The 27,810-nt window shown below is 47.6% G+C and overlaps 1 protein-coding gene across 4 annotated transcripts in view; it reads right to left on the bottom strand.

Moving 5' to 3' along the window:
* Positions 1–1,993: 1,993 nt before the first annotated feature.
* IKZF3 (IKAROS family zinc finger 3) overlaps positions 1,994–27,810 on the bottom strand; it is a 34,702-nt gene continuing 8,885 nt past the window's right edge. For 2 of the 4 annotated variants that reach the window (XM_029958452.1, XM_018069430.2), the window contains 5 exons: positions 14,991–15,251; positions 14,144–14,311; positions 12,466–12,582; positions 7,342–7,458; positions 1,994–4,003 (listed from right to left, as the gene is read on the bottom strand). In XM_029958452.1, the coding sequence (XP_029814312.1) occupies positions 3,306–4,003; positions 7,342–7,458; positions 12,466–12,582; positions 14,144–14,311; positions 14,991–15,251 (1,361 nt within the window). In that variant the 3' untranslated portion in view covers positions 1,994–3,305. Of the gene's footprint in view, positions 4,004–7,341; positions 7,459–12,465; positions 12,583–14,143; positions 14,312–14,990; positions 15,252–15,561; positions 15,608–27,810 lie in introns of all 4 variants that reach the window. The other 2 variants (XM_029958454.1, XM_029958453.1) reach the window with 2 other exon arrangements.

A 27,810-nucleotide genomic window follows, 5' to 3' on the forward strand; every position in this document is an offset into this window, starting at 1 on the left:
GTTAGGAAGCGTGTTTCGACACGACGGCGGGGGAAACCAGTTCCTCCGTGCTCTGTCACGATTACAGCTATCAGCAGATAAGGATCGCTCTGTCACAACACCAACTGAAGGTTTCTGTAAGCCTTGCAAGGGGGTTGGTTCCAGGCAGCAGAGGGATGAGGGAGTTTGGATCAGGGAAAAGCCGGGATGGGAAGACGCCGTGAGACTGAGCCCCCGGGGGCTGTCGGGGCTGGCACTGTCGCACCCAGCGCTGACACAGCGAGGGGAAAAGACCCCTCGGCGCTTTGGTTGCCACCCCTGGCTGGGAAGAAAGTGGAGGAAAAAGAAAAAGAATCCTCCGACTTTCTTTTGGGTTGTGTTTTTTTTTTCGTTTCTGTTTCTCAAGCGCGTCCAGCCCTTGCGGCAGAAGGTGTCGGGGGGGAATGAAACAAGGGCGAGCAACGTCAGCCTGGTGAGGCGGGTGTTAAGAGGGCTGCGGGTGGTGTGAGCCTCCACCCTCCCGCCGCCGGGATGTTTCCATCGCTTTCCCGCACGGCGGGTGCAGCTCCCGGCATCCCACGGAACCCCTGAGCCCACCCCGCGGTCCGGGCGTGGGGCTGAGCTGCCCACACCCCACGGCTCTTGGGTTTTATCGTTCCCCTGTTAACCACAGCTGAGTCCAACACCATTTCCCAGCAGCTGGAGGAACAGCAGCGTTAGTTTACACCTCCGAGTGTATCAGTTACTCCACTGAGTAACTGGTTGTGCCGAGCACAGGCCCCACCGTGGCTCAGCCGGGGGATGCACCACAGCCACAGTCCCATCACACCCGGCTGGGTCACAGGTCCCAGCTCCAGCCCTGGTGCTCCAGACCCGCTCCCTGGATCCCATTCCCACTCCTCAGCCTGCTCGTGCCCGTCACTTCCGAGCTCTGCTTTAGCACACAGGGGTTTACTGAAATTTTTAAAAACTTCAGCAAACCTTTAAGCACCAGAGACTCGTTTCTTGGTGCTGAAAGCTCCTTCCATGGGGCCTCTCCTGCCGCTGTTGGGGTGCAGTTCATCAGGGAACGAAGAACCAAGCGAGGTGGACACACCACGGGCCAGAGAATGCCCCAAACCCAAATCTGTTCCGGACCAAAATAACAAACCAGGAGCAGAATAGCTCAGGCTCTCAACCAACAGCAGTGGTTTTCCCCTCTGTTTTCCCAGATGAGGTGGTGTCCAAAGCTCCTCTGAGCTCAGAGATCCATCCAGGACCGAGGCAGCCCCTCGATGTCCAGGCACAGCCCGGTGGGGTTCCCACCTCCCAGGCCAAAGGCTCCAGGGCAGCGCTGTGGGATGGGGGTGAAGGGAAAATTCAAGTGTGTTCTTCAGTGAATCCTACAAAAGTGGTTTAAAGGGGGCTCCATCACTCAATCCACTTATGGAAAATCAGATTTTTGGATGGCTTCAGGTGTGCAGGTTCCTTGAAGAACCCGCCTTTGCCTGCCCTCAAGTCAGCACATTGTCATTATTTAGGTATTTTATTCATTTATTGACAATTCTTTGGTGTTGAAAACTAAGCCATTGAAAAGCAAGCTTGTGACAAAATTAGAAGTTGATAAAGACAACCACAATGTCCTAAAAATGTCGGACTTAGATTCCCCAAACTATCACAGAAATGTCAGGGCAGCAATAGAACTGTTTCTCTTTGTCCTCTGGGAATTCTTTCCCTCCCTTTCCCTCTCTTTTCCAGGCCCAAAGGCTTGACCCTTGACCCAGGCTCACTTGGGGGGAGTGTTTGTCACACCACGACACGAGTGTTCATCGGGGAAGAGCCAAACCTGCCTCAGATGGGAAACTGGGAAAGGTCCTAAACGTGCTTTACAGCTCCACACACAACAGCAAAACAGTTCTCCTGAGCCCCAGGGATAGCAGGATCCTGGATTAGCTCTTCCACAGCACTCTGGACACTCTGCAGGCTGAGTTATCCCCCTCCAGACCTACCCTTAGTGGGAAAAATGAATGTAGTCTTTTTTTTTTTTTTTGTACCTTAAAATTCTTCGGGAGGAAATACTTGAGCCAAAAGAGGCAGAGGGAATGGAATTCGGTATTTCTTGACCCTGAACTCTCCAGCCTTCCCTCAGGGAAGCAGCTGGATCACCAGGGATAACACAAAAGCAACGCAGCTCTCAAACCACACAAGGGATGGAGAAAGTCCATCAGAACACTCCTAACTAGGGGGTACAAAAATACTTCACAAAGAATAAACCCTCGCTCAGCAAAGCCATTCCCAAATCCCTCTCCAGCACAGAGACACCGACAGGGCTGTGGAGCAGGGAGGAGTTCCAAGGAATTGTTTTAAAAACCAGCTTCAAAGGGAGGCACCTGCTCAGGGTGTGGAGCAGCATCTCCTGCCAAGGGATGTCCTGGTGCAGCTCCCACACACCTGCAGGTCCCACCCGCTCCTGCTCCCATCCCAGCACTGTCCACAGGGACATGGAATGGCACAGCCACGTGTCCTGCTGCTGGAGCACAGCAGGAGCAAGGCAGAGGCACAACACACAGCACAGCTTCATCCTTGTTCATGGCACCCATCAGAAAGGAGGAGTTTCCAGCAATGAAAATCGGGATTTCCCCCAGCCTACATGGATGAGCCAACCAGTGACCTCACTGGGTATCCCAAAAATGCTTCTTGTTAAAAAATCCCAACCCCAAATAGGTCTCATTTCTTATTTTGCTCTTGCTGGGTGGGAGTGACTTTATAGAAACAGAACAAAAGGGGTAAGAAAAATGAAAGTGTGGTGGGGCCACACACTCACCAGGGCTTAGGGGAAAAGCTTGAAGGAGGAATTAAAAGTCCCTCCCTCCTCCTGCCCTTACTTTCCTTGTTTTGGTGATGAGCCACTGGAAGACCATATGAGAATTATAACTAAGAAAAGCTCCTCCAACACACCTCTGACCAAACACCTGAGCAAGCAGGGGAGCTGCCAAGAAACCCTTTTGTGCTGAGTTAAAGCAAACCCTATAAAAACAAACACACGCTAAAAATTCAAAACATCGCAAATGGCTCTGAAGTTTCACAAAAATAAAGTTCATATCAAAACCAGTCTCTGCCCCGGGTGTTTCCCACAGTCCTGCTCACCACAGCAGCCAGGCAGAGATGCTACAGAACACTGAATTATCGGGAAAGAATTTACAGAGGTGTCACCTCCCCGTGACACGCTTCAAACTGGCCTAGAAAAAAATACTCGGGAAATTTCGTTATACTAATTAAAAACCCAACCGACCGAGCCTCCCCTGGGACGGGAAAACACGGCCCCTGCCCTGGGAGAGCCGGTCCCTTCACTTGAGCACGACCCTGTGCTCCCCCCGGGCGATGTGCGAGGAGAACTCGTAGCGGTCGTGGCTCCGGTAGCCGCAGACGTTGCACTCGAAGGGGTCTCGGAAGCCGTGGCAGCCCATGTGGATGGTGAACATGACGTAATCCAGGAAGAGCACGCGGCAGTGGTCGCAGCGGAACACCCCGATGGGCTCCCCGTCCTTGTTGAGCACCTTGAAGGCGTCGCGCGGGCACAGGGCGGGCGGCTTGAGGATGTCGTAGGGCCTGGGGAAATCCTTCAGGGCCGGGAGGCCGTTGCGGGCCGGGGCGGGGATGGCCTGGCCCTGGGGGAAGGAGGCGTTGGGCCGCTCCTCGTGGTTGCTGTCAGTGTCCGTGGAGTCGTGGCCGCTGTTGTTGGGGGAGAGGCCCCTGTCGGACGACAGGCTCTTGTCCCTGAGGTGGCCGTGGCCGGGCTCGGGCGCGGCGCCGTTGGGCACGTCGGCGCGGGGCAGCGGCAGCGGGATACAGGCTGCTTGATCACGGCACCATCTCGGCCGTGGCGCCGGCGGGGTCTGCACCAGCGGGCGCAGGGCCTCGGCCCCCAAGTAGGTGATGGCGTTGTTGATGGCCTGGTCCATCATGCGCCCGTGCATCAGCTCGCTCTCCTTCTCGTACAGGAAACCCGCACCGTAGCCGACGTCGAAACTCGGCCGCTTCTCGCCTGCGAGGGAGCAGAGCTCAGGGTTACCTGGGCGGGTAAAGGAGGATTTAAACCCCACAATGCCTCTTCTAAAGGGCAGAAGTCACTGGGAAGTCAAGGGGCATGAAATGTTCTCTGCTGAGAGAGGCTGTTTGTAAATACAAGTAGCTTTCTGGTGGGTTTTTTTGTGTGCGGGGTTGTTATTTTTTAAAGTTCAGGCTTGGAAGCAGACCAGTCTAAGAAAGGAGGCTTTGAGGGTACTTTCTGATAGACTCATCTGTGATATGTCCTTGGACACTGAAGTCAGTTTTCCCCACTGTCCTCTGACAGCTACAGCTTCCTCTGCACCACACCTGGGTTCTTGGACCTCTACACAGGCTTTCAGGTAATCTAACACTGGCAGATATATATATAGGTGTCAAAAATCACACTTAGGGTCACTTGATAAAGGGTTAGTAAAAGAAAACTGTTTTCCTCTGGGTGTGCTGGGGCTCTGGAAGCTCTGGACCGGACAGGAGGGAAGGACAGTTCACCTGAAATCCTGCTCACACCTTTTGGCAGCACCACGCAACTGGTGCGAGGAGGAAATAAAACTGCACCCAAAAAGCACTAAACTAATTTTTGGAGCGAATGTCTAGAAATAAGCAACTGAATTCTGTGGTTACTTAAACCATAAAATTGTTCTTAGCTTAAAAAAAAAAAAAAAAACAAACAAAAAACCAAAAGAAAGGAGCAGATGAAAGGTTTCATGTGCAAGGGACTGGCAAACGTCGGATCCACGAATCTCTCAGTTACGGTAACTCGAGTGGTGCAGATGTTTATCAGTCACCTGTCAACACCATGACTCAATGTGTATGAAACTCGTGGGGTTTCACTGCACAGGCAGAAAACCAGGAGCTCACGTTTCTCTTCTAAAACACTCCCAAAAAGGTTAGTGAACCACAAGAGTGTAACTGCTTCCAGCCCTCAGCGCCGCTCGCCGTCCAGCTTCACGTGGAAGGAAACAAAGCGCTGCAGAGCCTTTGGGTGACTCACAAAACCAGCTGCAGGCACGAGAAAAGATGTGAATAAATTTGAAATTTAGGAAAAAAAAAAGGCAACGAAAAGCAAAAAATAGGCAGGAATTCCCTAAACATTTGGGGGTTATATAAGGTGAAGTCAAAAGGTAACGCACAAAAACACGACGTGTGAGCGCAGAATCGTGGAATATCCTGAGCTGGAAGGGATTCACAAGGATCATTGAGTCCAGCTCCTGAATGATCATTAGGGTCTCACAGTGCTCTGTGATTCCACTGTGCTGGTGGATTTTAAGGTCCCCCCGGGTACCCCTCCAGGAGAAGACTCTGAAGAGGGGCCTGGTGCAGAGGGGAAGGGTCAAGGGCAGGCTCTGCTGGTCTCTGTCCTTGTGTGGGACTTGTACTGGTGGATCCGAGGCAGCTACTGGGGATGGAGATGTGAAAAATAAAGTGGGCAAGACTCCTGGTGCTTGTCTGAATCTCTGCAGAGCCCTCCAACTATAATAAAGGGTTTTCTTCTTCCCATCAATGGACTTCATTCAGAGCAACGGGCCAAACAAAGATGCCTTGTTAGTACACATCCCTGTCCCTGCTTCCTGACAAAATGAAACATCAGCACTCGTTCCCAGATTTCCCAAGGAATTCCCATGCTGGCCTGGCAGATCCGGGCTCTGACAAGGACAGGTCAGAGAGGCACAGGAGTCAGGTCAAGGTCGGACAGCCTGCCCCTGAAAACATCCTTCCCAGGGATAAAAGGGACAAGGGGGTAGTTTTTTCACATGTTACTCAACAAGAACAAGCACAGAAGGTCTAGAAAAACAGCAAGTTTCAGAAATGGGTTAGTTTTTGCCTTTGGGTTCTGCAGCTTCTCCACAAAATCACCTGTGTGTGCAGTGCCAGTTGGTGCCAGCCAGCACCAGTACAAATCCCACAGGGTCTGTGCCACACAGTAACTCACGGGCTGGCAAAGCAAACCCAAACCCCACTAGTTCTGAACTTAAGCCACACACCACTGGGGTGCATCCTGCTGTAGATGTGTTTGATAAAATACCTACAGATCAAACTGGTGCCAATTGTACACCAACAGAGCTGGAAAAAAGCTTAAAAAAAAAAAAAAAAAAGGAAGCTAAAGAATTACAAAGCCATTTGCATTAGCATTCCTTTTTGAATCACAGCACACGGCTGAGCCCCACAGTCCCAGTTTCAGTTCTGAGCACCAAAGGCACTCAGGTGGTGTGGCTGTGCAACAAGGTGACCTTCAGAAAGCCACACTGAGACTAAATAAATAAATAAAAGAGCTCACTTCTTGTAGATGAAAGCCCAGTGCTACCCCACAAACCCACTAAGAGCTACGTTACCTTCAAAAATGGAGTTGGTTTCCTGGGTGGATGGACCCAGGAGTGCACACACCTTTCCCTGGGGTGGGCCCAGGAGCACACCTTTACCAGGACAGGTGCTCTGAACACCCCCTGCCAGGTGGGTGTGGCTGCAGCAGCCCAGGGAGCCCCCCCTGGACTCCCACTCAGGGGCACACCACGGGAGGTGAACCTTATACTAAGCCAAACCAGCAGCACTTGGCACTGTAAATAACCATACAAACAGCACAAATAAGGCTTCAGCAGCACCAGGATTATACAGCTGCTGACTCAGGGCTTTCCTCAGGACACAGACTGGTGTTTTATTCTCTTTAAAGGCGAGTTGATGAAATCAGACTGGCCAAGAGGATCTGGCGTGCTCTGGAACACAGAACCTGCCCAACGAGTATTTAAGATCCCCGACATGCATAACTCTGATCACGTACAATTAAATGCAAAGAAAATGCTATGGAAACATCTGGTTGCTTAAATTACCACAAGAAAGGATCTGATATTTTTTAATCATAGTCAAATTTAGGAGGATGACTAACAGAAATCCAATACTTTTCTGTCTTTAGGCCTTATTGCACACAGGAATCCTGCAGGAAGCTTCAGCTCCTGCTGGGAAAACATTACCCTTCCTGTTCTTTGCCTGTTCTAGATCCCAGCAGAGAACATTTCAAATGCACAGGTATGGAAACAGCATGTGAAACAGCATTTATAAATATAAATATATTTATAAACCAACTACATAAATAAACACAAAGCACAACAGCAGCTTCCACCCAGTTTAAGCAGCCAACAGAGTAAATTCTTTATATTTTAATCAACCCCCTACGACAAATCACTAAAACCCCATCAGAACAACCCAATTTACTTTATTCTTTTGCACTAAGTGCTAAGACTGAGCAGGGTGTTTAAAAGAAGCAGAGACATTGTCCCCGAGGTTACCGACTCGCACGAGGATGAAAAGGGGTTTTGTTCTTACCAATAAATTTCTGAGGCATTGAGCTTTTCCTCTTTGCCACGTTGCTCGCTAGCCTGTCCAGCACAAGGGCTCTTTCACTCCCCATCTCTGCCTTGATGTGCCTCGCCTCCACGCTGGCTACGTTGGAAAACGTGCAAAGGAAGGGGAAAAAAAAGAAAAAGAGAGGAAAAAAAAACCACACAACACGTAGGTGAAAAGAAAAAAAAAAGATAAAATAAAGGAAGAGCTGACTGGTTTAATCTCCGATTTGCCACAGTGACTGGAGGAAACAGTTTGGAGATCTGATGCAAAGTTGGGGTTTTTTTTTGCTTTTTCTGCTGTTCCTGCTCTTTGGGCACCAGCTGTGGTCAGTGGGAGCCAGCACAGCCCCGAGCTCGCTCGGGGGAGCACAGACCATGCAAACCAGCACCGGTGAGAGCGAGAGGAAGTGAATGAACTGGCTGGAAGGTTGGTTAAATTGCAGATGGAGACAGGAGCTCTGCAAGCCTTTCTTTTTTATTCTGAGTAAGGCTGGGTGACACCTGCACACTCACACAGTGCTCCAGGCTGAGGAGAAGACAATCAGGCCTCTTGCTGCACTTTTCAGATATCAGTCATAGTTGTCTTAACGAATCACTAAGAAACTCGTATGAAATATGTCAGTGTTCCATTAAAATCAAAACAATAGAACCTTTCAAAATTCACTCCTAACTCCTTGTTTTTCCAGGTGTTAGTGTCACTTCATTTTTCTCCCTAAATGCTACAGCTGAAACTAACTATGAGTGTTTTCTCTCTGATGTTTTAAAGCTCACTAACCTCCAGAATGTCCAATTTTAGGAGAAGTGTCTGTGCCCTGTGATCACTCCCTGGGACTGGGCCACTTAAGGCTCTTCCCTTTTTCCAGAGCTCTTCCCAGCCATGCTAAGCAGTGCCCAGCACTGCACAGGGGCTGTGCTTGCTCTCAGCTCCTGGAGGCTGCACAGGCCTTGAGCTGGAGAGCTGCCACCTCATTTCACTACTACCACACTAATACTGATCGTAACTGCTGCAGCTTCCCCCCAGCCCTGCTCACACCTCAGCAACACGGCTCTGCAGTGGTACTTTTACATTAAAAACTATATTATATTAAAGAGTAAACTCATTGCTGAGAGTTCCAGGGTCAGGGGTCACCGTGGTGACAACTGGACACATCTTAGGAGAGTGCCTGTGTCTGCAGGAGTTGGGATCTACAAAAGGAGGACAAGGAGGGGCGATTTGCTTTCCCAAAATAGTACAAAAGGTTGGATCTCACTGTGAAAGAGTCCTGGTTGCTGTGCTCACACACTGACATACCTGAATACAGAATCACAGGATGGTTTGGGTTGGAATGAAGGGACCTTAAAGCTCATCCAGTCTCACCCCCTGCCATGGGCAGGGACACCTTCCACTAGCCCAGGTTGCTCCAAGCCCATCCAACATGGCCTTGGACACTTCCAGGGATCCAGGGGCAGCCACAGTTTCTCTGGGCAACCTATGCCAGGGTCTCACCACCCTCACAGCCAAGAATTTCTGCCCAATATCCCTTCTACCCCTGCCCTCTGCCAGTGTGAAACCATTCCCCCTTGTCCTATGGCTCTCTACCTACATAAAAAGCCCCTCTCCCTCCTTTTTTTATAAGCCCCTTAAGGCACTGGAAGGCCACGATGAGGCCTCCCTGAATATATGAAGCATAACCTAAGCAAGAGAGAAGCACTGCCAGAGGAGGGTGATAGGAACACTTTGGTTTCACTTCAGTCCTGCTAAATGCAGATTTATTAGACTTAAATTGCTGTTTGCCAAGTACAGCAAGTGCTGAAAGTGCAGCTTCATCCTTCCCAGCTCTGAGCAGCCTTTCCCTGTTTGCTGGTGCTGCTCCTGCTATCACAGGAGTTTCAGTCAGCACAAACCATGACTCACCAAACCTCAGCCAGAACTATTTGTTCATGTTTGTTCAGCACCTTGAAAACGTAAAGTGTATCAGAGGTACAAACACCAGCTACGAGTCTGAGTCAGGAAGGATGGGATACCAGGGCCCAGCTCAGCTCTGCCACAGTCCTGTAACCCCGTGACAGACCAGCCCCATGCAGGGCATGAAGTACCTTAAAGGGAATTACACACTGCTCTGCTGCTCTGGTTTTTATCCTATATTACTCCAGTATGTTTGGAGATTCATGTAAATATATTCATCCCCGCTGCCACTTTTCAGCCTGGGTGCCCCTCTCCTGCTTAGCCAGCACTGGGGCTGAGGGTGGTCTCCCCTGCTCCCCCTGGGGTGCCTCAGTGGTGCTCCCAGCACTGCTCCAGCCTCAGTGTATGTGTCAGGTGTGATCCTGACTTTATAAAGCACTTCCAGAAGACAATTGTCCTGCCAATGTGATTTATCCATTAGGGACAACTGTTTATGTTGTCTTGTGATCACTGGGTGAGGAGCCACCTCTCCAAACAGTGCTGGCCATCACAGAGTGGTTTGGATTGGGAGGGAGCTTAAAGCCCATCCAATCCCACCCCCTGCCACAGGTAGGGACACCTCCCACTCCCCCAGGTTGCTCCAAGCCCCATCCAAGCTGCCCTTGGACACTTCCAGGGGTAGGATCTCCCTGTCTGGGCCGCTGTGTCCCCCCGTAGCTGTGGAGAGAGCGGCTGCTGTCCCAGCCCTGAGCACACCCCACATCCCCCTGCACTGAGCTGTTTCCATAGTGTGGTTTCTGCCCCACCACCAGTGTGAGCAGAATTTTTAGAACGTGCAGATATGGTGAGCAAAGCCCTTGAGTTCAGAGCAGAGCTGAAATTAGAGGCATTGCTTCCTGTAGCATCTCTGTGTGGTCACTCAAGAATGGAGAGTGGAACATGACTGTGCAATGAGAACAATGTGAGCAGAGATGGTTATCAGGGACAACACTCCAACAATGTTGTTATGTAAAGCTTTTCTTTTGGAAATATTTCTGCATTTGGAATGTGTAAACCTGGTGCTAAAAAAGGAACTGGAATGGTTGCTGTGGTCCCCGATGCCTTTAAATATTTAAATTAGTTATGGATGGTGGCATGGAGAGCATATTTGTGGTTAAAGATGGTTCCATGTGAGAATCACAGAATGGTTTGAGTTGGAGGGAACCTTACAGGTTCAGTAACTCCAAACCCCCATGGGCAGGGACACCTCCCACTAGACCAGGTTGAGAAGCTTGCAAGGGTTTCAGAAAAGCACCAGAATTGAAGGTGATGTGGAGCAGCAGGAAAAGGGTCAGAAATGGAAAGAGGATGTTTGCTAAACACAAGTGCAAAATGCTACACTTGGGGAAAAAAATAAAATGTACTGAATGACCTCCTGAGGGCCTTTCCAGTCTTTCCTCTCCCTGGTTCTGTCACCCAACATCCTGCTGGTACCAGGAAACTGGATGGAAATGCCCCAGGAGTTCCCATTTTTCATAAAACTTCCTACTCCCCTAAAAACACTGCAGTATTTGTAAGAGTGTGAAGGTCTCCAAGGCAGAGGGAGCAGCCACCTCCTGTAACAGTGGGAATTTGCATTCCCTGTGACCAGTCAGGGCTCCCTGCCCACTGCAGCAAGGACTGCACCACAGGCTGGGATAAGGAGTGAAATGTCTCTGTTCTGAAAGGCATCTGAAGCCTGAGAATCACTGAGAGCAGTGGGAGGTCTCAGGTTTTCCATTTTCACGGGTGGACCCCCCGGGTGATTGCACAGGGGAGTGTGTACTGTAACACAAACCACAGCTACCATGTGTAAAGGGTTCTCATGAAAACCAGAACTCGCTGATGTGCTGATAATAACCAGTTACTTTTACTAAGGCTCTGAAAAAACGTCATGTGCTGATGAGAGAGCCCCCCAAAAACTATAAAACTCTAAAAAACCCTCACAGAACTCTTTGCTAAGTCACGTTCTTTGGGAGGTTTCACGTGTGCCTGAAACACCAACCTGCTCCCCCTGCACTGGGTAAGGACTCCTGTGCTCACAGTTTTCATCACACTGCTTTTCAGGTCTGGCCTGTGATGATTGTCCTTACTGTTGTTGATAGAGTTATTTGGAAGAAATTCCTCCCTGTGATGGTGGGGAGGCCCTGGCACAGGTTGCCCAGAGAAGCTGGGGCTGCCCCTGGATCCCTGGAAGTGTCCAAGGCCAGGTTGGACTGGGCTTGGAGCAACCTGGGCTGGTGGAAGGTGTCCCTGCCCATGGCAGGGGGTGAGGCTGGATGAGCTTTAATGTCCCTCCCACCCAAGCCATCCTATGATTCCATGATTCCACTCTTTGGTTGGGTTTTTAAGACTGCATAACAAAGGAATAGGAACCTGAATTCTGAAATTCTGCTCAGATCAGTCACAGAACCCTTTGAAAAGGTCACAACCACTCCCTGACTCTGAATGGGGAAAGAAATTCTTCCCTGACTTATTGGTGTTTGATGGGACTTAAATCACACAGTTCATTTTAGGATTTGAATGGTTTGGGTGAAGCAGGGACAAAGATTGTGGTGGTTATTTTCCACCAAAGTGTTTTGGAACTGCAGCACTGAGACTGAAAAAGGGAATATAAGAAAAAACAAGTTTTGATATATTTTGCCTTCATCCTTTTGCAAAGGCAGCTCTATACTCAAAGCAGTCCCTTACCTCTCACTCCCTCCTAAGCTGATCTGTCACAGATTTTTGGGATGCCAACCCATTTCCATGCCCTGGATCCAGGCCACTAAAACTTCTGCAAATTCTAACAGATTCTGACTAATAGTTCTTACTCAAAAGAAGAGACTGAGACAAACAGACTGAGACATGAACAACTGTTGTCAACAACTCATCCCATAAAATGAGCCACATAATGGCATTAATGCAGGAATAATTTAACTCACTGTATCACCTACAGAAATGCTGGGCACAAGGTACCTTAGATGTTTTATTCAAAGTAACTGTGAAATAAAAAAGGGATTAAAATAAAAGCACTCTTTAACTACCTGCCTGAGGGCTGCGTTGAACCAGCCCCTTTACAACATTACAGCCCCTCGGGTTACTGAAAACAAGTGGAGGAAAAGCTGTTCTCAGGCTGTGGGTTAACAGCTCACCAGACGCCCTTTTTTAAGCCCTGTAATGCACCAAACCCCCAAAACCACTGTGCTGTGATAAACTCACCAGCCTCACACATGCCAGCGTTCTGCAGGTAAGTCCGGCACCGCTCCTTGTGCTCCTCCAGCGAGCTCCTCTGCTTGTAGCTCCTGCCACAAAACTCACATTTGTATGGCTTCTCCACTGGAAAAAAACCCAAATAACAGCTTCATTAAAATAACTACAAGAGACCATTAAAACACCCTCTCCTGACGTTCAGCACGTGGTTACCAACAGCCTATGTTCAGCTCATGGAGAATGCTCGAAATTCCTGCTGAGTTTAATCATCACAAATTTAGGGTGACATGAGGGTGAAACCACCAGATACATGGAGTTCCTCCTCATACCCTAAGCTCTAAGAAGAGGACTATACCCTAAGAAGAGGATTTAAATAAGAACACTGTTCCCAGGGCCTTGTAACTGCTTTCCTTGGAGTAGCTTCCCTAGGGAAGGCTGACAGTACCACTGCCAAACCAGGACTGCCACAGCCCTGAGTGCCTGACCTGGGTCCTGCCTGTACTGAATTCTTCAAGGATTTCATTAAACTGATTTCGTTTCCAAAGGCATTTGTTGTAGAGGGAATGGTGTTCCTAATTCATTTAAACTAAAGTAAACCTGTTTGAAACTCAAGATCCCCACGCGGCCTTTCCTGGTGCCTCATACACAAGGACTGGAAGTGCTTCCTAAATTATCTCAGTACTGGTTTGGGAACAGACATCCTCTAAAATTAGATAGTAGGAAAAATTCTTCCCTGTGAGGGTGGTGAGGCCCTGACACAGGTTGCCCAGAGCAGCTGTGGCTGCTCCATCCCTGGGAGTGTCCAAGGCCAGGTTTTAGCATTGTGCTGGTGGGGGACAGTCACCACCACTCTACTGGCCTTGATTAAATCAGAATCTCATTTATCCGTGGCAGATAAGCTCATTTTTGACTTTGATTCTTTGTGAGGTTGAACTTTTTTTCTGTGCAGTGCAGTGCAGAGATAACATCTGTCATTTAGAATCAATTTTTTTTTTCCTGGGCCCTTGTAGAACACAGGATATACACAAATCCAAGGGCAAGCACAACCTGGCTCCTGCAGAACTGGGGGAACTAAGACCAATTTTTAGCTGGCTAGTTATTCAAGTCACCTCAGCTCTGTGCCTCCATTTCCCCATCTGTAAAATGGACAGAACACCCTACCAGGCTGGAGAAGAACCATCTGTGAGCACGTTAAGAGATTCAGATGAAAGGCACTAGACCACAGAGAGGTGTCAATTGGCAATAGAGTCATTCTGCCCAGGATTGTGCTCCTGGAGTTTTCCTCACAGCTCAGGATGGGATGGGAGGAAATCCCAGCAAAGCACATCTCACACTCTCCTCGAGTTCAGAGCTTGCTGGCAAAGCCAGCTCTGCTCATCTGAAAATGAGGTGGCAAGCTGGTGATGGGTCAAAGGCTGGACTCGATGACCTGGGATTGGACTCTTCTGACCTAACTGATTCTGTGAAAATCCCACGGAGGTGTTTGTGCCAGGAGGTCTGTGGGCTGTGACACGTGTTCCCCCGCACTGAGAGCAGAGCCTGAGTGTGTCCCACGAGCACAGGGAGTGGTCCCTGCTCCGTGGGGGCTCTCGAGCAGGCTGAGCAAACCTTGCTGACTGTCTCTTGCACCCCGAGTGTCCCAGTGCCACACACCTGAACCACGTGAGGTGCCTGTGAAGTCACTTACCAGAATGTGTCCTTAAGTGACCCGTAAGCGCATCCCTCCTCTGGCAGGCATAACTGCACAGGTGGCACTTAAAAGGTTTTTCCCCTGTGTGTAGTTTAATGTGGCGGAGGAGGTTTCCCTTCTGAGTAAAGGAAGCTCCGCACTGATTACACTGGAATGGCCGTTCACCTTAAAATGACATACAGAAAAGGACATTTAATGGTTACGTGGGTACCAGGTCGCCCTCTGCCTTTTTGGAAGAGGAAAGAATGAGATACTGGATCGACTTCTTTCTATAGAAACACACAGAGTGGGATTTCAGTGGGAGGGAGGTGCAGCTCTGGTGTCAGAGCTGCTCGTAGCATATGTACGACTATGGAAAGCACTGCACAGTTCTGCCATGGAAAGAAGTGCTCTGGAGGAGGCTGATTCCAACAAGCCAGCAATTTTTAGAAGAAAAAAAAAAAAAAAAGCCTTATCTTACTGCAGGTTGAAACTTAAGATGCTCATTGGTTTGTTGCCCAAGTATAGCACAGAGAGAAGTACATACACAGGCTGGAAATGGCAGCACAAAACCAAACTAACTCGTGCTTTGTGCCTGAAATACTGACATCACGTAGTGCCTTTCATCCAAAATTCTTAAAATGCCTCACAAAAATGCTTTTAATAACATTCAGTCCTGATGAGAAGAAGGGTGGGTAAAGTGAGGCACAGAACAGTGGGTAACTTGGTAGAGATCACACGTGGCGTCCAGGACAGAACAAGGAAAGCCTGATTTTGGGATCCTTTTGTAAAATAAGTAGTCTGAATTAAAAATCATTATCCTGTCAGTACCCAGCTCTTACAAGAACAACATAGGGATATTTACCAGTGTGGCTACGCTTATGAACCATCAAGACATTGAGGCTAATGCAGGCTAATCCACAGATATCACAAGTCATCTTCCCACTAGCTGGCCTGACGTGGTCATAGGAACCCGAGTGTCTCTCCAGTTTAATGCTCTCATAGTCGTTATATTCTCTGGGATAGGTGTAAGGCAGTTCAGATTCCTCTGGGTTTTCCATAGGCTCGGAATTTAAAGCACTCTCCTCTCTCTCACTGTATTCCCCCTTCACTTTAATCACATCATCTGCAGGTAAAACAAAGCACAGGAGTGAAAAGATGCTCATCTTGTGCACAGCCAAGTACCTTAGGAAAAAAAAGAACAAAAAATTATATAAAATGACATTATCCATTTCCTAAAACTGTTACTGAAATCCCAAAGATGAAGAAATTAAACTGGTCATGGACACTTAGTGAGATAACCCTTAAAAACATTGACCTGCCTGATGGATAATTTCTTTTTACAGATTATGAAAGCATAATACAGTACAAACTTCTCCTGAAATTACAGGGAACTAGTCAGGATTCAAAAGAAAACACTTGTTTACATCACTCACAATTATTATTTCTATAGAAATCAGCATCTCAGTCTGCTCCTGTGAACTGGAAATACAGAAAGACACAAATTAAAAAGGATAATTACATCTTGTAACTTTTATCTTCCTGTGGAATCTCTGGTGCTTGGAACACTCCTACGAAATATGTCTGAGCTGTGTAAGACTCCCAGTGCTCCCATGGCATAGATTCTCCTCAGTTAAACCTAATCAATAATCTCAATTTTCCCTTGCAAATCACAATTTTTATCCACAGCTCTCAGAGGTGTGAGGAGCAGTCGACAGTCCCGATTTACTGTGTGAGTAAAACTAGCAGAGGCAGGGGAAGGATTTCCTGATAAATAAATGTATCCAAGAAAAATCAAAAGATTTGTCCAAAGTAATGCTGCCAGGGTGTGGCAAAGAACCCGAAGCCTCCTGAAGATCAGCATTCATGGCCTTCAAACAGGTCCCTGGGCCTGTCTCCCTGTCTGGAGGAATCCAGAGGCATTGCCTAAATGAATGCAGCTCCATGACAAAGGCGGATGTAGCAAGTAGCTAATGATTTACTAACAATGTGAAAACATAAGCAAATGGGTCACACTGTATAAACAGCTGGTGATTCCCAACTTGTGGTGCTGCATTTCCTCTCCACTGTTAACTCCAGCACTTCCACTAAAACCCTCAGTGGTTGCCAGGATGGTTTTTTTTCTGCTTAAAGCTGGCTGAGAAATTTGGGGCTGTTCAGCCTGGAGAAGAGGAGGTTGTGTGGAGACCTCAGAGCACCTTCCAGTGTCTGGAGGGGCCACAGGGGAGCTGGAGAGGGACTCTGCATCAGGAACTGGGGTGACAGGACAAGGGGGAATGGCTTCACACTGAAAGATGGGAAATTTAGGTTGGATATAGGGAAGAAATTCCCTCCTCATGCAGGTGGTGAGGCCCTGGCACAGGTTGCCCAGAGAAGCTGGGGCTGCTCCAGCCCTGGAAGTGTCCAGGGCCAGGTTGGATGGGGCTTAGAGAAACCTGGGCTAGTGGAAGGTGTCCCTGCCCATGGCAGGGGGTGGGACTGGGTGGGCTTTAAGGTCTCTCCCTTCCCAAAGCATTCCATGGTTCTCTGACAGAGACAGACCACGGCTGAAACTCCAGTTGTGCCTCAAGCTCCCCAGTGAAGACAAGCCCCACGAGATGCACCACGTGGCTTCCTGTTTGAGAGTCTTGTTCTCTGGCCACCTGCTCCTCCCTGCAGCCCAGGGTTAGACAGTTCAATCTGGCACTGAACCACTCGTCCTTTCTCCCAAGTACAGAACACAAACTGCTGAATATGTATTAGCTCTGGTTCTGAGTAATAAACCACATCAAATACCAAGAACAAACAATGGGTGGCAGCGAAAATGAGGTGGCAACATAAAAGCAGAGCTGAAAAAGAAAGATCTGGCAGCCCCAACTTCCATGAAATCAAAATTTTCAACTATGTTTTAGTGAGAAGATTGCTCCTCTGTCCTAAATTATTCACTAAGCCCAGCCAAACTATCTGAGTTGAGGCAGAGGGAAAAGGTGGGTGATGATTCCTTCATCCTACACAAGACTGTGGTAGTGTGGAAAACTCCAGGATCCCTCTTGTGCTCTCTCTGGATGAGGATATCCACAGAAGGATGGGATTTCCCCCCAGATTGTGTGTTTTTATCCCTCTGTCCTAGACAATGCTTAGAGGTTGGTGGTGGGACTGGCTGCCCTGGTCCCTGATGAGCTCACACGGGTTTGGGTGTTTGCTCAGAGGGTCACAGAGAGCTCCAAATTCACTCAAAATGAGCTGGTTTTCTCCATGGATTCTTCAGCACCAGCTCTGCTTCACATCCCATGAATTCCTGCTTCCTCTGCAGGTGCCTTCTGCTGCCAACTTCATGTCTGAGGCTGCGAGGGCGATCCTGCTATCAAGATTCCTTCAAAATTAGTTTATACATCCATTTCCATCACTCCAAGGAAAAATGATTGCCAGTTGCTGACAGCAGCTTTCAGCACAGTTTCTTTTCCAGAAAAAAAAAAAAAGAAAAAAGAAAAAGTGCTTTTTTGATGGGTTGGTTGGTTGTTTTTTTTTCCCTCTCAAAGGGAGGCAGTTCCAAAATAATTTGCTACATCCTGCCCGAAGCAGTAAAAGGAAGTACCCGGTGCAGCTGCACCTTGTTGGTACTTTCAGACCCAATTTCAATTCCCACTTTCTACCCAACGTCTCACCTTTCGCCCGCGGCGCACGCGGCTCTCTGGCCGTGAGGGCCACGCCGTGACCTCCAGCAGAGGCTTCTGCACCATTTCCTGCTGTTCCCCACCACGGCTCCTGGCTCAGCTCCAGAGCTGTGCCAGGGTTGGTGTGGCACCACGTGGTTTGGGACCCCCCCCTGGCATGTCCTGGCCGGGCAAACCATCCCATGTGGAAAATAATCACTTCTGATGTTTCCATGCTGCACCTCAGGCTGGTGTTTCCTTGCACTAAGAGAGAAAGGTGCCCCTGAGCTCTCACCGAGGGTTTTCCACCCCTACATCCCCCCCAAAAAAATGTCACCGTCGCGCCGGCTGTCCACGACATCCCACCAGAGCTTGAGAGCTTTCATACAGACATGAGAAGCACCTCAACAGAAAAATTCACTTTCTGATGGCTGAGAACAGCAGAAGCTGCAAGGGAAGAGGCTGTTTTCAAGCAAATCTATGTTAGGAGGGTTGGAATTTTTCACCTGTTATGGTTTAGAGGCTGCTGTGCCTCCCTGAGAGCCACACGGGAGACAGCTTTGGTGAAAAACAGTCTGAGGAAAAAATGGCTCAGTGCAAGTCAGACTAGAATTAACCAAGTGGTCTCAGAGTCTGGAAGCATCAAATTCCTTTTTCAGCCCTGACTTTTGCTCTGCCCTGGCATGCACAGTGAGATCAGGAGATTGGCAGCTCTGTGGAAGGTTTGTATCCGTCACTTAAAAATCATATCAACCTATTTTAATCAGACCAGGGAGTTTCCAGGCTGGTCCACCTTAATCAAGAGGAAGGTGAACGTGACTTCATGCAGAAAAGGGAAATTTAACTGAGGAAAAACACAATTATCCCTAAAAGCACTAACCAAGTTCCCACAGTGGAAATAAAGAAGTGCTGTCATCTCTTCTATCAGGAAAGTAAAGAGGTTGTAAGAGAAACAACCCACCCGTGGTGTCCAAGCCAGGGAACTATTTTTCTTGAGGCAGTTCATGGAGTTAATATACACTGAGACAAAAAAAAAGCTGCAGCTTTTACACAACAAAGTACTGGTGTGATGCGTTAAGGCTGATGCACATGGTTTCATTTCCTGGGGAGATGATTACAAGATGAAAGACATACTCCAGAGTAATATTTTTGTTTCACCTGAAACACTGTAAAAACAATGGGTTCTGGAAAAAATCCAAAATAAAGCTGCGGTGGCAACTTCAGACTGAGTCACCACCCAAACAGTGCTTGTGTGTGCTCTGTAAAATCAGAGAATCACCCAGGGTTTGGCTTGGAAGGACATTAAAGCTCTTCTAGTCCCACCCCCTGCCATGGGCAGGGACACCTTCCACTAGCCCAGGTTGCTCCAAGCCCTGTCCAACCTGGCCTTGGACACTTCCAGGGCTGGGGCAGCCCCAGCTTCTCTGGCTAACCTGTGCCAGGGCCTTCCCACCCTCACAGGGAGGAATTTCTTCCCTGTATCCAACCTAAATTTCCTGTCTTTCAGTGTGAAGCCATTCCCCCTTGTCCTGTCACCCTGGTTCCTGATAAACAGTCCCTCTCTGGCTTCCTTGTGGGCCCTTCAGATCCTGGAAGGTGCTGTGAGGTCTCCACACAACCTCCTCTTCTTCAGGCTGAAAATGCAGGAATAAAAAAGGCAAGAGCAACAAATAATTACAACAAGGTGGAGGATTTCTTAATCTTAGCTGTTTTCTCTAGGAAGAGGTTTCAGAAGGAAAATCCCCCAATTCCTCCATTCAACCCAAGACTTTGGCATCAAATACAGAGAAGAGAAGGTAAGTTTTGTCCCGTTGTTAAGCAAAGTTTACCAGGAGCCTTAGGAAAAGCACAAGGAATAAAACCCAGAAGCCATTAAAGACAACGCAGGAAAGGGTGATGTAGCTCAAGTGTTTTACAAGGAGTGGGGTCATAATCGTGAAATCCTCAGCACATGCAAAAAGTCAACTGGGTAACAAAGAAACTTAATCATCTTAATGTGGCATTTTAATGATGCTGCTGATTTGCTGTGCCAATTCAGAGATAATGAGCCCCTAATGCTACAGATGTTCAGCCAGACTAAAGGAAAAAAAAAAAAAAAAAGGAAAAAGAAAAGCTTTTCTTGTCTGCCATTTCCTAACTATCCAATTAAACAAATTGTGAAAGCATATAAATAGTTTACCAGGTTTTGACAGCTGTTAATGGGATTCAGATGCCGGGGAACAAGAAGGGAGTCAATACGGTGCATATTGGAGGGTCCTTGTGACTACCTGGGTTTGACAGGTATTAACTGATGATTCATCTCCACAAAACCCCACAGACACACACCAGGGCTGCTCCCCTCCCAGGAGGAGAGATCCCTGTACCTGAACCAGCCTGAGACAGAGCAGACAAGCGCTGAGGCTGAAAGAGCCAGCAGAGATTCCAAATTCAAGGCAGAATCCCCAGGGTTTGTGACAAACACCTCAGGGATGGAATCAACACACTGGGGGGGAAGACATGTCAGGAATTCAAAACTCCCACATTCCTTAGTGAATAAAGAGAGGAGTACATCCCATAAAATGATAAACTGGGGAGGGGGGGAAGTAATCAAAAATTCAATGCTATATCTAAGTTTCTTTCCTTAAACAACAAGAAGCAAACAATTCCACGTGTGTATTGAAAATCTGGAGACTGTAAGTACTGGGGAATTATAAAATGTGAAGTGAAACAGTAGCAACCTGAGGGTTTTTATTAATTGAGGCAACACAGTCAGAGATAAGGCAACTTTTCTCCATGTTTTTCTTCTACCCCACTGCAGATATCCATCTGGGGAAAGGAAAGGAGCTCAAGCCTTTTTGGCCCACCCTGGCTTTGTTTCTCCTCTGACTCCAGCACTCTGCTCCCTTTTTCCCAAGAGCTTTTATGAGATCATTGTTTGCCAACAAAGGAAGGAGCAATCACCTCTCAGCAGTATCAACTTCCAGCCAGACAGCAGAGACAACAACCCCAACGAGGATGTGGTGACAATAAACACCCTGGCAGGGTGTGAACGCTGGACCTGTCCCACTCCTCGGGTCTCTTTTTGTGTCACTACAGGCCAAAGCAGCAACAAAAATCCCAAATTTTCCATTTATGACTTGGACATATTGGCTTTGAGTTTGTGCCTCTTAGTATTTTCTTAGCCCTGTTGGTTCAATACCCATTTTTGCACGAAACACAAGTATTTATTTTGCTTAGATGCTGCATAAAGCAGAGGTGAGTGGTAATTCCTGAATGACCCCGTGCAGAAGGCACCCAGTGGAAATTTCACTTCTGAAAACAGGAGAGAAACTTCCATCATTCCCCTTTGTGGAGTGCAGGCTCGGTGGTAACAAACCTCCTCGGTTTTACTGTGACTTGAGACAAAAATAGGAACAGACCAAATGGAAATGCAGCCCCGAGAATTGGAAAGAAAATAAGAAAAAAAAAAAATAATCAGCCAGGCGTCATTTTCCAGGCGCTCAGATGTGTATTTTCTACTTCATTAATACCAGCGTCTCTCCATCATTAGAGCACGGTGTAATTTATCTAGTTGTACAATTAATTGCAAAATAACCCCCACCAAACAACACACGTCGTTTCCGAGCTCGTGTGAGTCAGAAAACTTGAATTTTGCAACTGATTCTTACAGCATCTTGTTTAATACGAGGATTTTTCTTATCAAGATGACTATTCCTGTGTAAATCTATAATTTCACACCCTTTTATTGCCAGTTTCTTAATTCTCTAGTGGTTTTTCGGGGTTTTCATTCTAAAGGTTTCCAAAATGCGTCACAGTTGTACAAACAAAAATAGGGATAAAGGAGAAATGTTGCCCAAAGCTGAGCATTCCCAAAGTTGGAGCTGAACAGGACAAACTGCACAGCCACTAGGCTGTGGTTTAGGGAAAAAAAGGGAATTTTAACACATTTAAATGCACTACAAACAGAATTTGGGGGAGCAGAGTGGGATTCCCTGGGACAACAGGACTGGGGCTGGAAAACTTATGGTTAGTGCTATGCTGAAATTGCCAGGGGATTTTATTTTTTCTCTTTAATTTTTCAAAGTGTGACTAATTTGCTGGTTTTCCTCAATTTTCTACGCCCCCAGTGCTGGATGGGAGCACAGAGGGAATGTCATCCTACATCCCTGCAGGTCCCAGGTTTTTTCCAGCGCTTGTCCCGGGTGAAATTTGTTTTATTTATGACACCTGTTAACGTTACCCTTTCAGATATGAACACCTTCAAAGCCTCCCTCTTAAAAAACAACACAGAAAGAGATGAAACTGTGTGAGCTCTTCCCTTCCCTTACCGTTAAGATAAGATTGCCCAGAGAAAACAGTGCTAAAATTACAATTCCTGAAGTCCAGCAGGGCTGATACAATCACAACCGTTAAATCAGACTCCAATGAGACAGTTAATCAGAGAACATCTGGACCCAACAGTCAGACTGAGAGAGGCCACATGTTAAATTCAGATAATCGCTGGTATTACTTATATCAAGGGACCAATCACTAATGTGACCACTCAGGCACGGTCGACTCTGGTCAACTGAGCTTCAAATGAACTTCAAACCCGAGAAATTCAAAGTATGGTTTCGTTTAACCTCTGTAAATTCACCTCCCAAAAGTCTTCCTGATAATGTAATATATTCTTGTCAAAAAAACGTTGTATGGAGAGAAAATGTAGCAGTGTGGAGAACACTGAAATCTGTGATAAGTGTCCAAGGAATTTTACCACTTATAGGAGCTTGGTTCAGATGTCCTCAAAATCCTTGAAAGTGCACTGATTTGATCCAACCAGAAAAAAATTCTAGTAGTAAATAATCTTGACTTGAATTTTAGACTAAACCTACGTTCTCTCCTAACTGAGGTTCTCATAATTAAATACTCACAGTTTACTTTCAGCCCTGTCTTTCAGAGGGGTGGATGCACCCGCTCTGTGTTCCCTTAGTGACCCTGATCCTACAGCTCCTCCAGCCTAAATGATCCCGGGATTCTGTGACTCGGACCTGGACAACAAACTCAGTGAGGATTTGGCAGCTCAGGATTATCAACCGCCGGCCCGGGAGCACCTGCAGCTCCCAGAGCAGCTCCTGGAGGTGGAGCTCCTGCACCAGGAGAGGAGCGTGGCTGGAACGCTCGGCAGGTGATGCAGCCGCGGGAATACAGGGAATGGAGCCCTGAATTAACAAACTTCCCAACGCTCCCGCAGAGCAGGAGAAGGAACTGAAGCAGGAACAAGAATTGGAGTTCTGGAATGCAGCGTGGTGGGAGATGGCACCGAGGAATCGCAGGGAAAACAGGCACAGAGCACACTTTTCAGGGAAAAGTCAGCAGCAAGACACAAGATCCCTCAATTCCAACAACTCAGGGAACTATTTGTGGCATTTTAGCAAAGTTCTGACTCCTGTGGATTTATTTCTGCCTCCTGATACCTTTCCAGCAGGACAGAGTAAACCTGTCCCTTAAAATCATATTTTGTGCCAAATGAAGAGCCTGGTTTGGGGGCAAAACATGACTCACCTCCACTAACTGATTTCCTTTCCACTGACCTGTATTTCTAAAAATGGATCATTTTCTACAACAACATGTGATTCGACTTCCCAGGGCCGTTTTCTTCATCTTCACTTATTTCCTGCTGGGGAGGTGGGGAGGGACCACACAACTCACCTGCCTTGGACTAGATTTTACTTAGATGCCAAAAGAATAAATATTTCTCTCGCTTGTAATTTCAGGGAATTATTTTGTACGAATCCAAGATACACACAGAACAAGTGAAGAAAAATGAAGTTATAAAAGTTATGGAAAGGAGCCCATCACCTATGGAGTAACACTGAGCATCCAATCCTCCTTCCAGCCCTTGTCCTGCCTGAGAGCTTCCACTGCTAGTCGGGATATCTCAAAAGCAAATCCTATTTTCTAATCACTATAATGGGTTAGTTAGACTAAGAAATAGCTGCACTTTCTGTCCGTGCAATGAGGGTATCCAGGTGTCTGTGTCAGCCCTGGGGGCTCAGGATAGGCCAGGCTATGTCAATCATTTCCAGGCTGTGGTGACACCACCAGCCCATTGATGTCACCGAGCGTGCCTGGCAGCATTCCTGCCACTGACAGTGCAGTCGGAAGAGCTCAAACACAGTCAAAAGGATCGCTTGGTGATAAGGAAAACACACCTTTCAGCCCCGGCAGAGCCCCCAGAGCAGTGGCCTGACCCGTTCGGCACAGACTCCCTGCTGGTTTAACACCACAGAAATCCCCTCGCAGCCAAGTTCTGCTGATGTTGTGAGATAACCCCGAGTCCCATGAGCGCCGGGGCTCGGGCTGGGCTTGGGAGATGTAATACTGCGATAAAAAACGGCACTTCCTTTCCAGGCAGATAAGTGCGTGTGCTTGCAGCACCGCTGGAGCCCGAGCGGGGCTCTGCCACCTCTCCTGCCTCATCCAGCCTTTCAACCGCCCCCCTCCCACACCTCAGAGCAGCACCAATTAACATCCATAAACCGCAAACGTGCCTTTTATCTCTTCTTGGTTCGCAACCATGAAAGCTCTCTGACATTCACAACACCCCAAAAGTTGTCTGCCTCAACAGCTGAGGGAGTTAAGACACAATTAAACATTCGTGCTCGACTGTGACTCCCAGAGGAAAGAGCGTGGCCTTTTTCAATTTAATTTTTAAATTAAAGACGTGTCAACTTTGGCCACCAAAGGTAACAGTGGTGGGGGCACATAGGGAAACAGGGGAAATCAAGTGCTTCCCCCCCCCTCTGCCTCACTGCTTGTCTCTTTTCAGACCAGACACAGGAAGCACCATGGGAACGGTGTATTTTTATGGTTGCAGGCGAGCGTACACCATGTGCACCACAGCGTGCAGCTTCCAGTCCCTTGAGGCAAGAACAGGGGGTTTTGTTTCTTTTTTTTTTTCCCTTCTTCCCCATCAAGCTTTTAATTACCATTTTACCGTAGCCTTCTGCCTAATTGTTTGCCTGATACTCAGCCATCATCATCCTGGAAGCCCTTTGAACTGGGGGCTGGAAGAGGGCAGGTTGAGTGTTTTCCTGGAATGGCTTTTCACCTGTGTCAGGTACCTCACAGGTATCTCACCTGGGATAATGAACATCATCAGCTGGTGTTTGCACGTGCTCAGAGAAGTACAAATACGGAACTCTTTGCTGAAAAAGTCAATTTTTTTCATGCTAAATGAGCACCAGTGATGTTGTTTCGGCCCTGTACATTAATTCAGTGCTTTTATGAACTCTCTGTAGGTTTTTAAAACGATCCCAGCACCACTTTCAGCACAAAAGGCTCCACCAAACGAAGTCAGACAACAGCTAGACTTGAGCAGGCTCCAATCTCTCCTCAAAGCCTCAGAATAAATCCCCACAACTTACTCACAGTGTCACCCATGAATAATGCAAGAGTCACAAAAACGTGCAGCCCAAGAAACTGGAAGATTCCTACTCGGTACTGACGAGACACGGAAAACCCAGACATGGTTGTGCTGGAGAAAAACATGTTACAGGCACACCAGGCAGTGGAAAGCAGGTCATCAGAGGCCTGATCTCTCTCCATGAGTCAGTGGCCTCCCATTCCCATGATGGCCTTGAGCAGATGGAACAAAGCCCAGGGGCTGGGATGGTGTGGGGGTTCAGGAGGAGGGTTGTGTGTCCCAGGCTGTCATCAGCCAGGACCTGGGAAGGTGCTGGAGTGGAGTCACTCACTCACAGGAGTGATTAACTATTATGAGAACCACATAAATATTTTTCATTATTTCTCTTTAGATTCGGTGTGTAAGGAGGAGATTAGTGAGCACCTCAATGTGCCAAATAGCTTTTTTTTTTCTTTTTCTAAACCAGACAGACTTTTCAGGTGTGGGCAGGACATAATCCTTTTCCCAAAAGCCAGCACTGATACCAATGATGTTTCTAGTCTGTGGAGAACACTATATATTTGTTTTTACCAGGGTTAGTGATTCCCAAAAGATAACCCTCCCACCAGGGCAGCACTGTCAGAATGTGGTTTCATTTATAGAAATCAGACAGTAGTTACTCACCCACGAGGACTGCTCAGGACTAACAGAGCTGCTGCTGTTTTACAGAGGGCACAACACTAAAGCTGAGATTATTTGTGAATTCTACTCTCCAACAGCAACTGAACTGGTATCGTTGGGAGGAAATTTAAATGCACCTACTGCTGCTTGCAGGGCCCAGAGTACCAGCACAAGGTGCTTAAATATTTAAGATTTATTGTGCTTCCGGTATCAGAATGACTGTAGAGAACAGCATGTGAAGCACTGAAGCAAACACAATGTACATTTTATCTTGTGCCATTTTACACTGAGATGCTGTAGGTACCTTTTTAGTGCATTTGAACCAGCCTCCTCCTTGCAATCATGGCTTTACTCCTTGAGAATCCAGGGATAGGGCACTGTGGGACTGGAGGTTTATACTCTCTTTATAATGAATGAGCTCTAAGGGTAAGGGAGGCTGGTGGAGGGGAATGATGTTTTATTGATATTTATAGCATTGTCTTTGAGATGTAAATTTTCTGTATTTGCATCCCAGAGCAAATTGTAAAGAGACTTTTAGAGATCAGCAACAACATAAAAAATGAATGGTGTGTAAGAGCAGCACTGATACAAACACCCTCTCACAAGTGTCTGGGTTGTCCCTGATTTAAATGTGTGGAATATAGGGCAAGAAATGGTGCAGAAAGCACAGGGCAGCCCAGGAACAGGAAAAGGACTCTCTTTGTGCCATGACACTGTGTACAAGTGGTGGGGACATGGCTCCTGGAACAGGAAGGTGGGGAGAAGCTACAGCAATTCCTCTCAGATGGTCAGTACTGAGGGATTTGGAAAAGAACCCCTGTCCTGGCTCCCTGCACCCACAGCTCAGTGAGCAGGAGGAGTGAAGGGCTGGGACACTGGGAAAGCAGAGGGAGAAGTGAGTTGGTGTGAGTGGAAACAGTGCAAGGGATGGACAAACAGCTGGAACGTGGCTGTGAATATTTTATGTGCTGGGGGATCTGGGAGATCAGCTGCCTTGGATGTGGAAAGGGCTCAAGTCTTCCATGTTCTACAGATAAAAGCATCAAACTTCTCTCTTCAATGTAAGTGGAGCAGAACTCACCTGCCCAAGGCAGGTTCTACATCACAGAGATCTCTACTGAGCTACTCTGCACTGCCTACAGTCAGCTGCTCTGGGGACACGAGGCTTTTCATCCTAATTTGGTCTGAAAACTCTGTGATGCCTCCATCAAGTGTCCAGAAAGGGTAGACACACCAGGACAGTCCCAGACACACCAGTGCAGTCCCAGACACGAGTGCTGTAGATTACCTGAGTGAGATGAATGTCACCTCCTCATGGACTCTTCAGCTCGTGCATCACTCCCTCGAGTGTTTTACGTTGGTTTGTAATTTGTTAATCAATAGAAAAAGCTTAGTTCTTTAATAATACAGAAGTTTAACCTCTGCCAGAGTATCACATTTATGTTAGAAGGAACAACCAAAGCCACTTGTGCAACAAAAGCACACAACTCTTTAGTGATTTACTTGCTTCACGTGATACATAAACTCTACCTCAAACCCCCACAGTTTGTCTGCACTGCCATGGACCTGGGGCACGGAATGGCACCGTGGAACTGGTCACACCATGTCTGCCCTCCCCAGGACGTGCCCTGCATCCTCTACCAGCACATTCCTCACAGAGGTTGAGGCCTGGCAAAGATGAACATGCTCAGCTCACTGCCAGCACTGGTTGTTATTGCTGTGATTTCAGATTAGGAGATTCTACAGCACAGAAGAAACTCCAAGTCTCTTCCTCTACATCTGTGTCATACCAACATATAAAACCCCAGACTCTGAGGGCTGTAAGACTGCCAAGTCCAGGAGCTGCTTCTGCTGTCTTTTATCTATAAATGAGGAGGCCCTGCTGGTTTTTGAAGACAGTACATATTGTTTTACTATTTTATTCATCCCTGTGTGTTCCCTCAGAACTGCAGGAAGGGTTTACTGTTCAAATTCAATAATAAACATGGTAAACTCACCAACCTCCTCTT

This window comes from Manacus vitellinus, unplaced genomic scaffold, assembly GCF_001715985.3.
Source record: "Manacus vitellinus isolate BGI_N305 unplaced genomic scaffold, ASM171598v3 scaffold_158_pilon, whole genome shotgun sequence".
In the NCBI taxonomy this organism is placed as follows: Eukaryota; Metazoa; Chordata; class Aves; order Passeriformes; family Pipridae; genus Manacus; species Manacus vitellinus.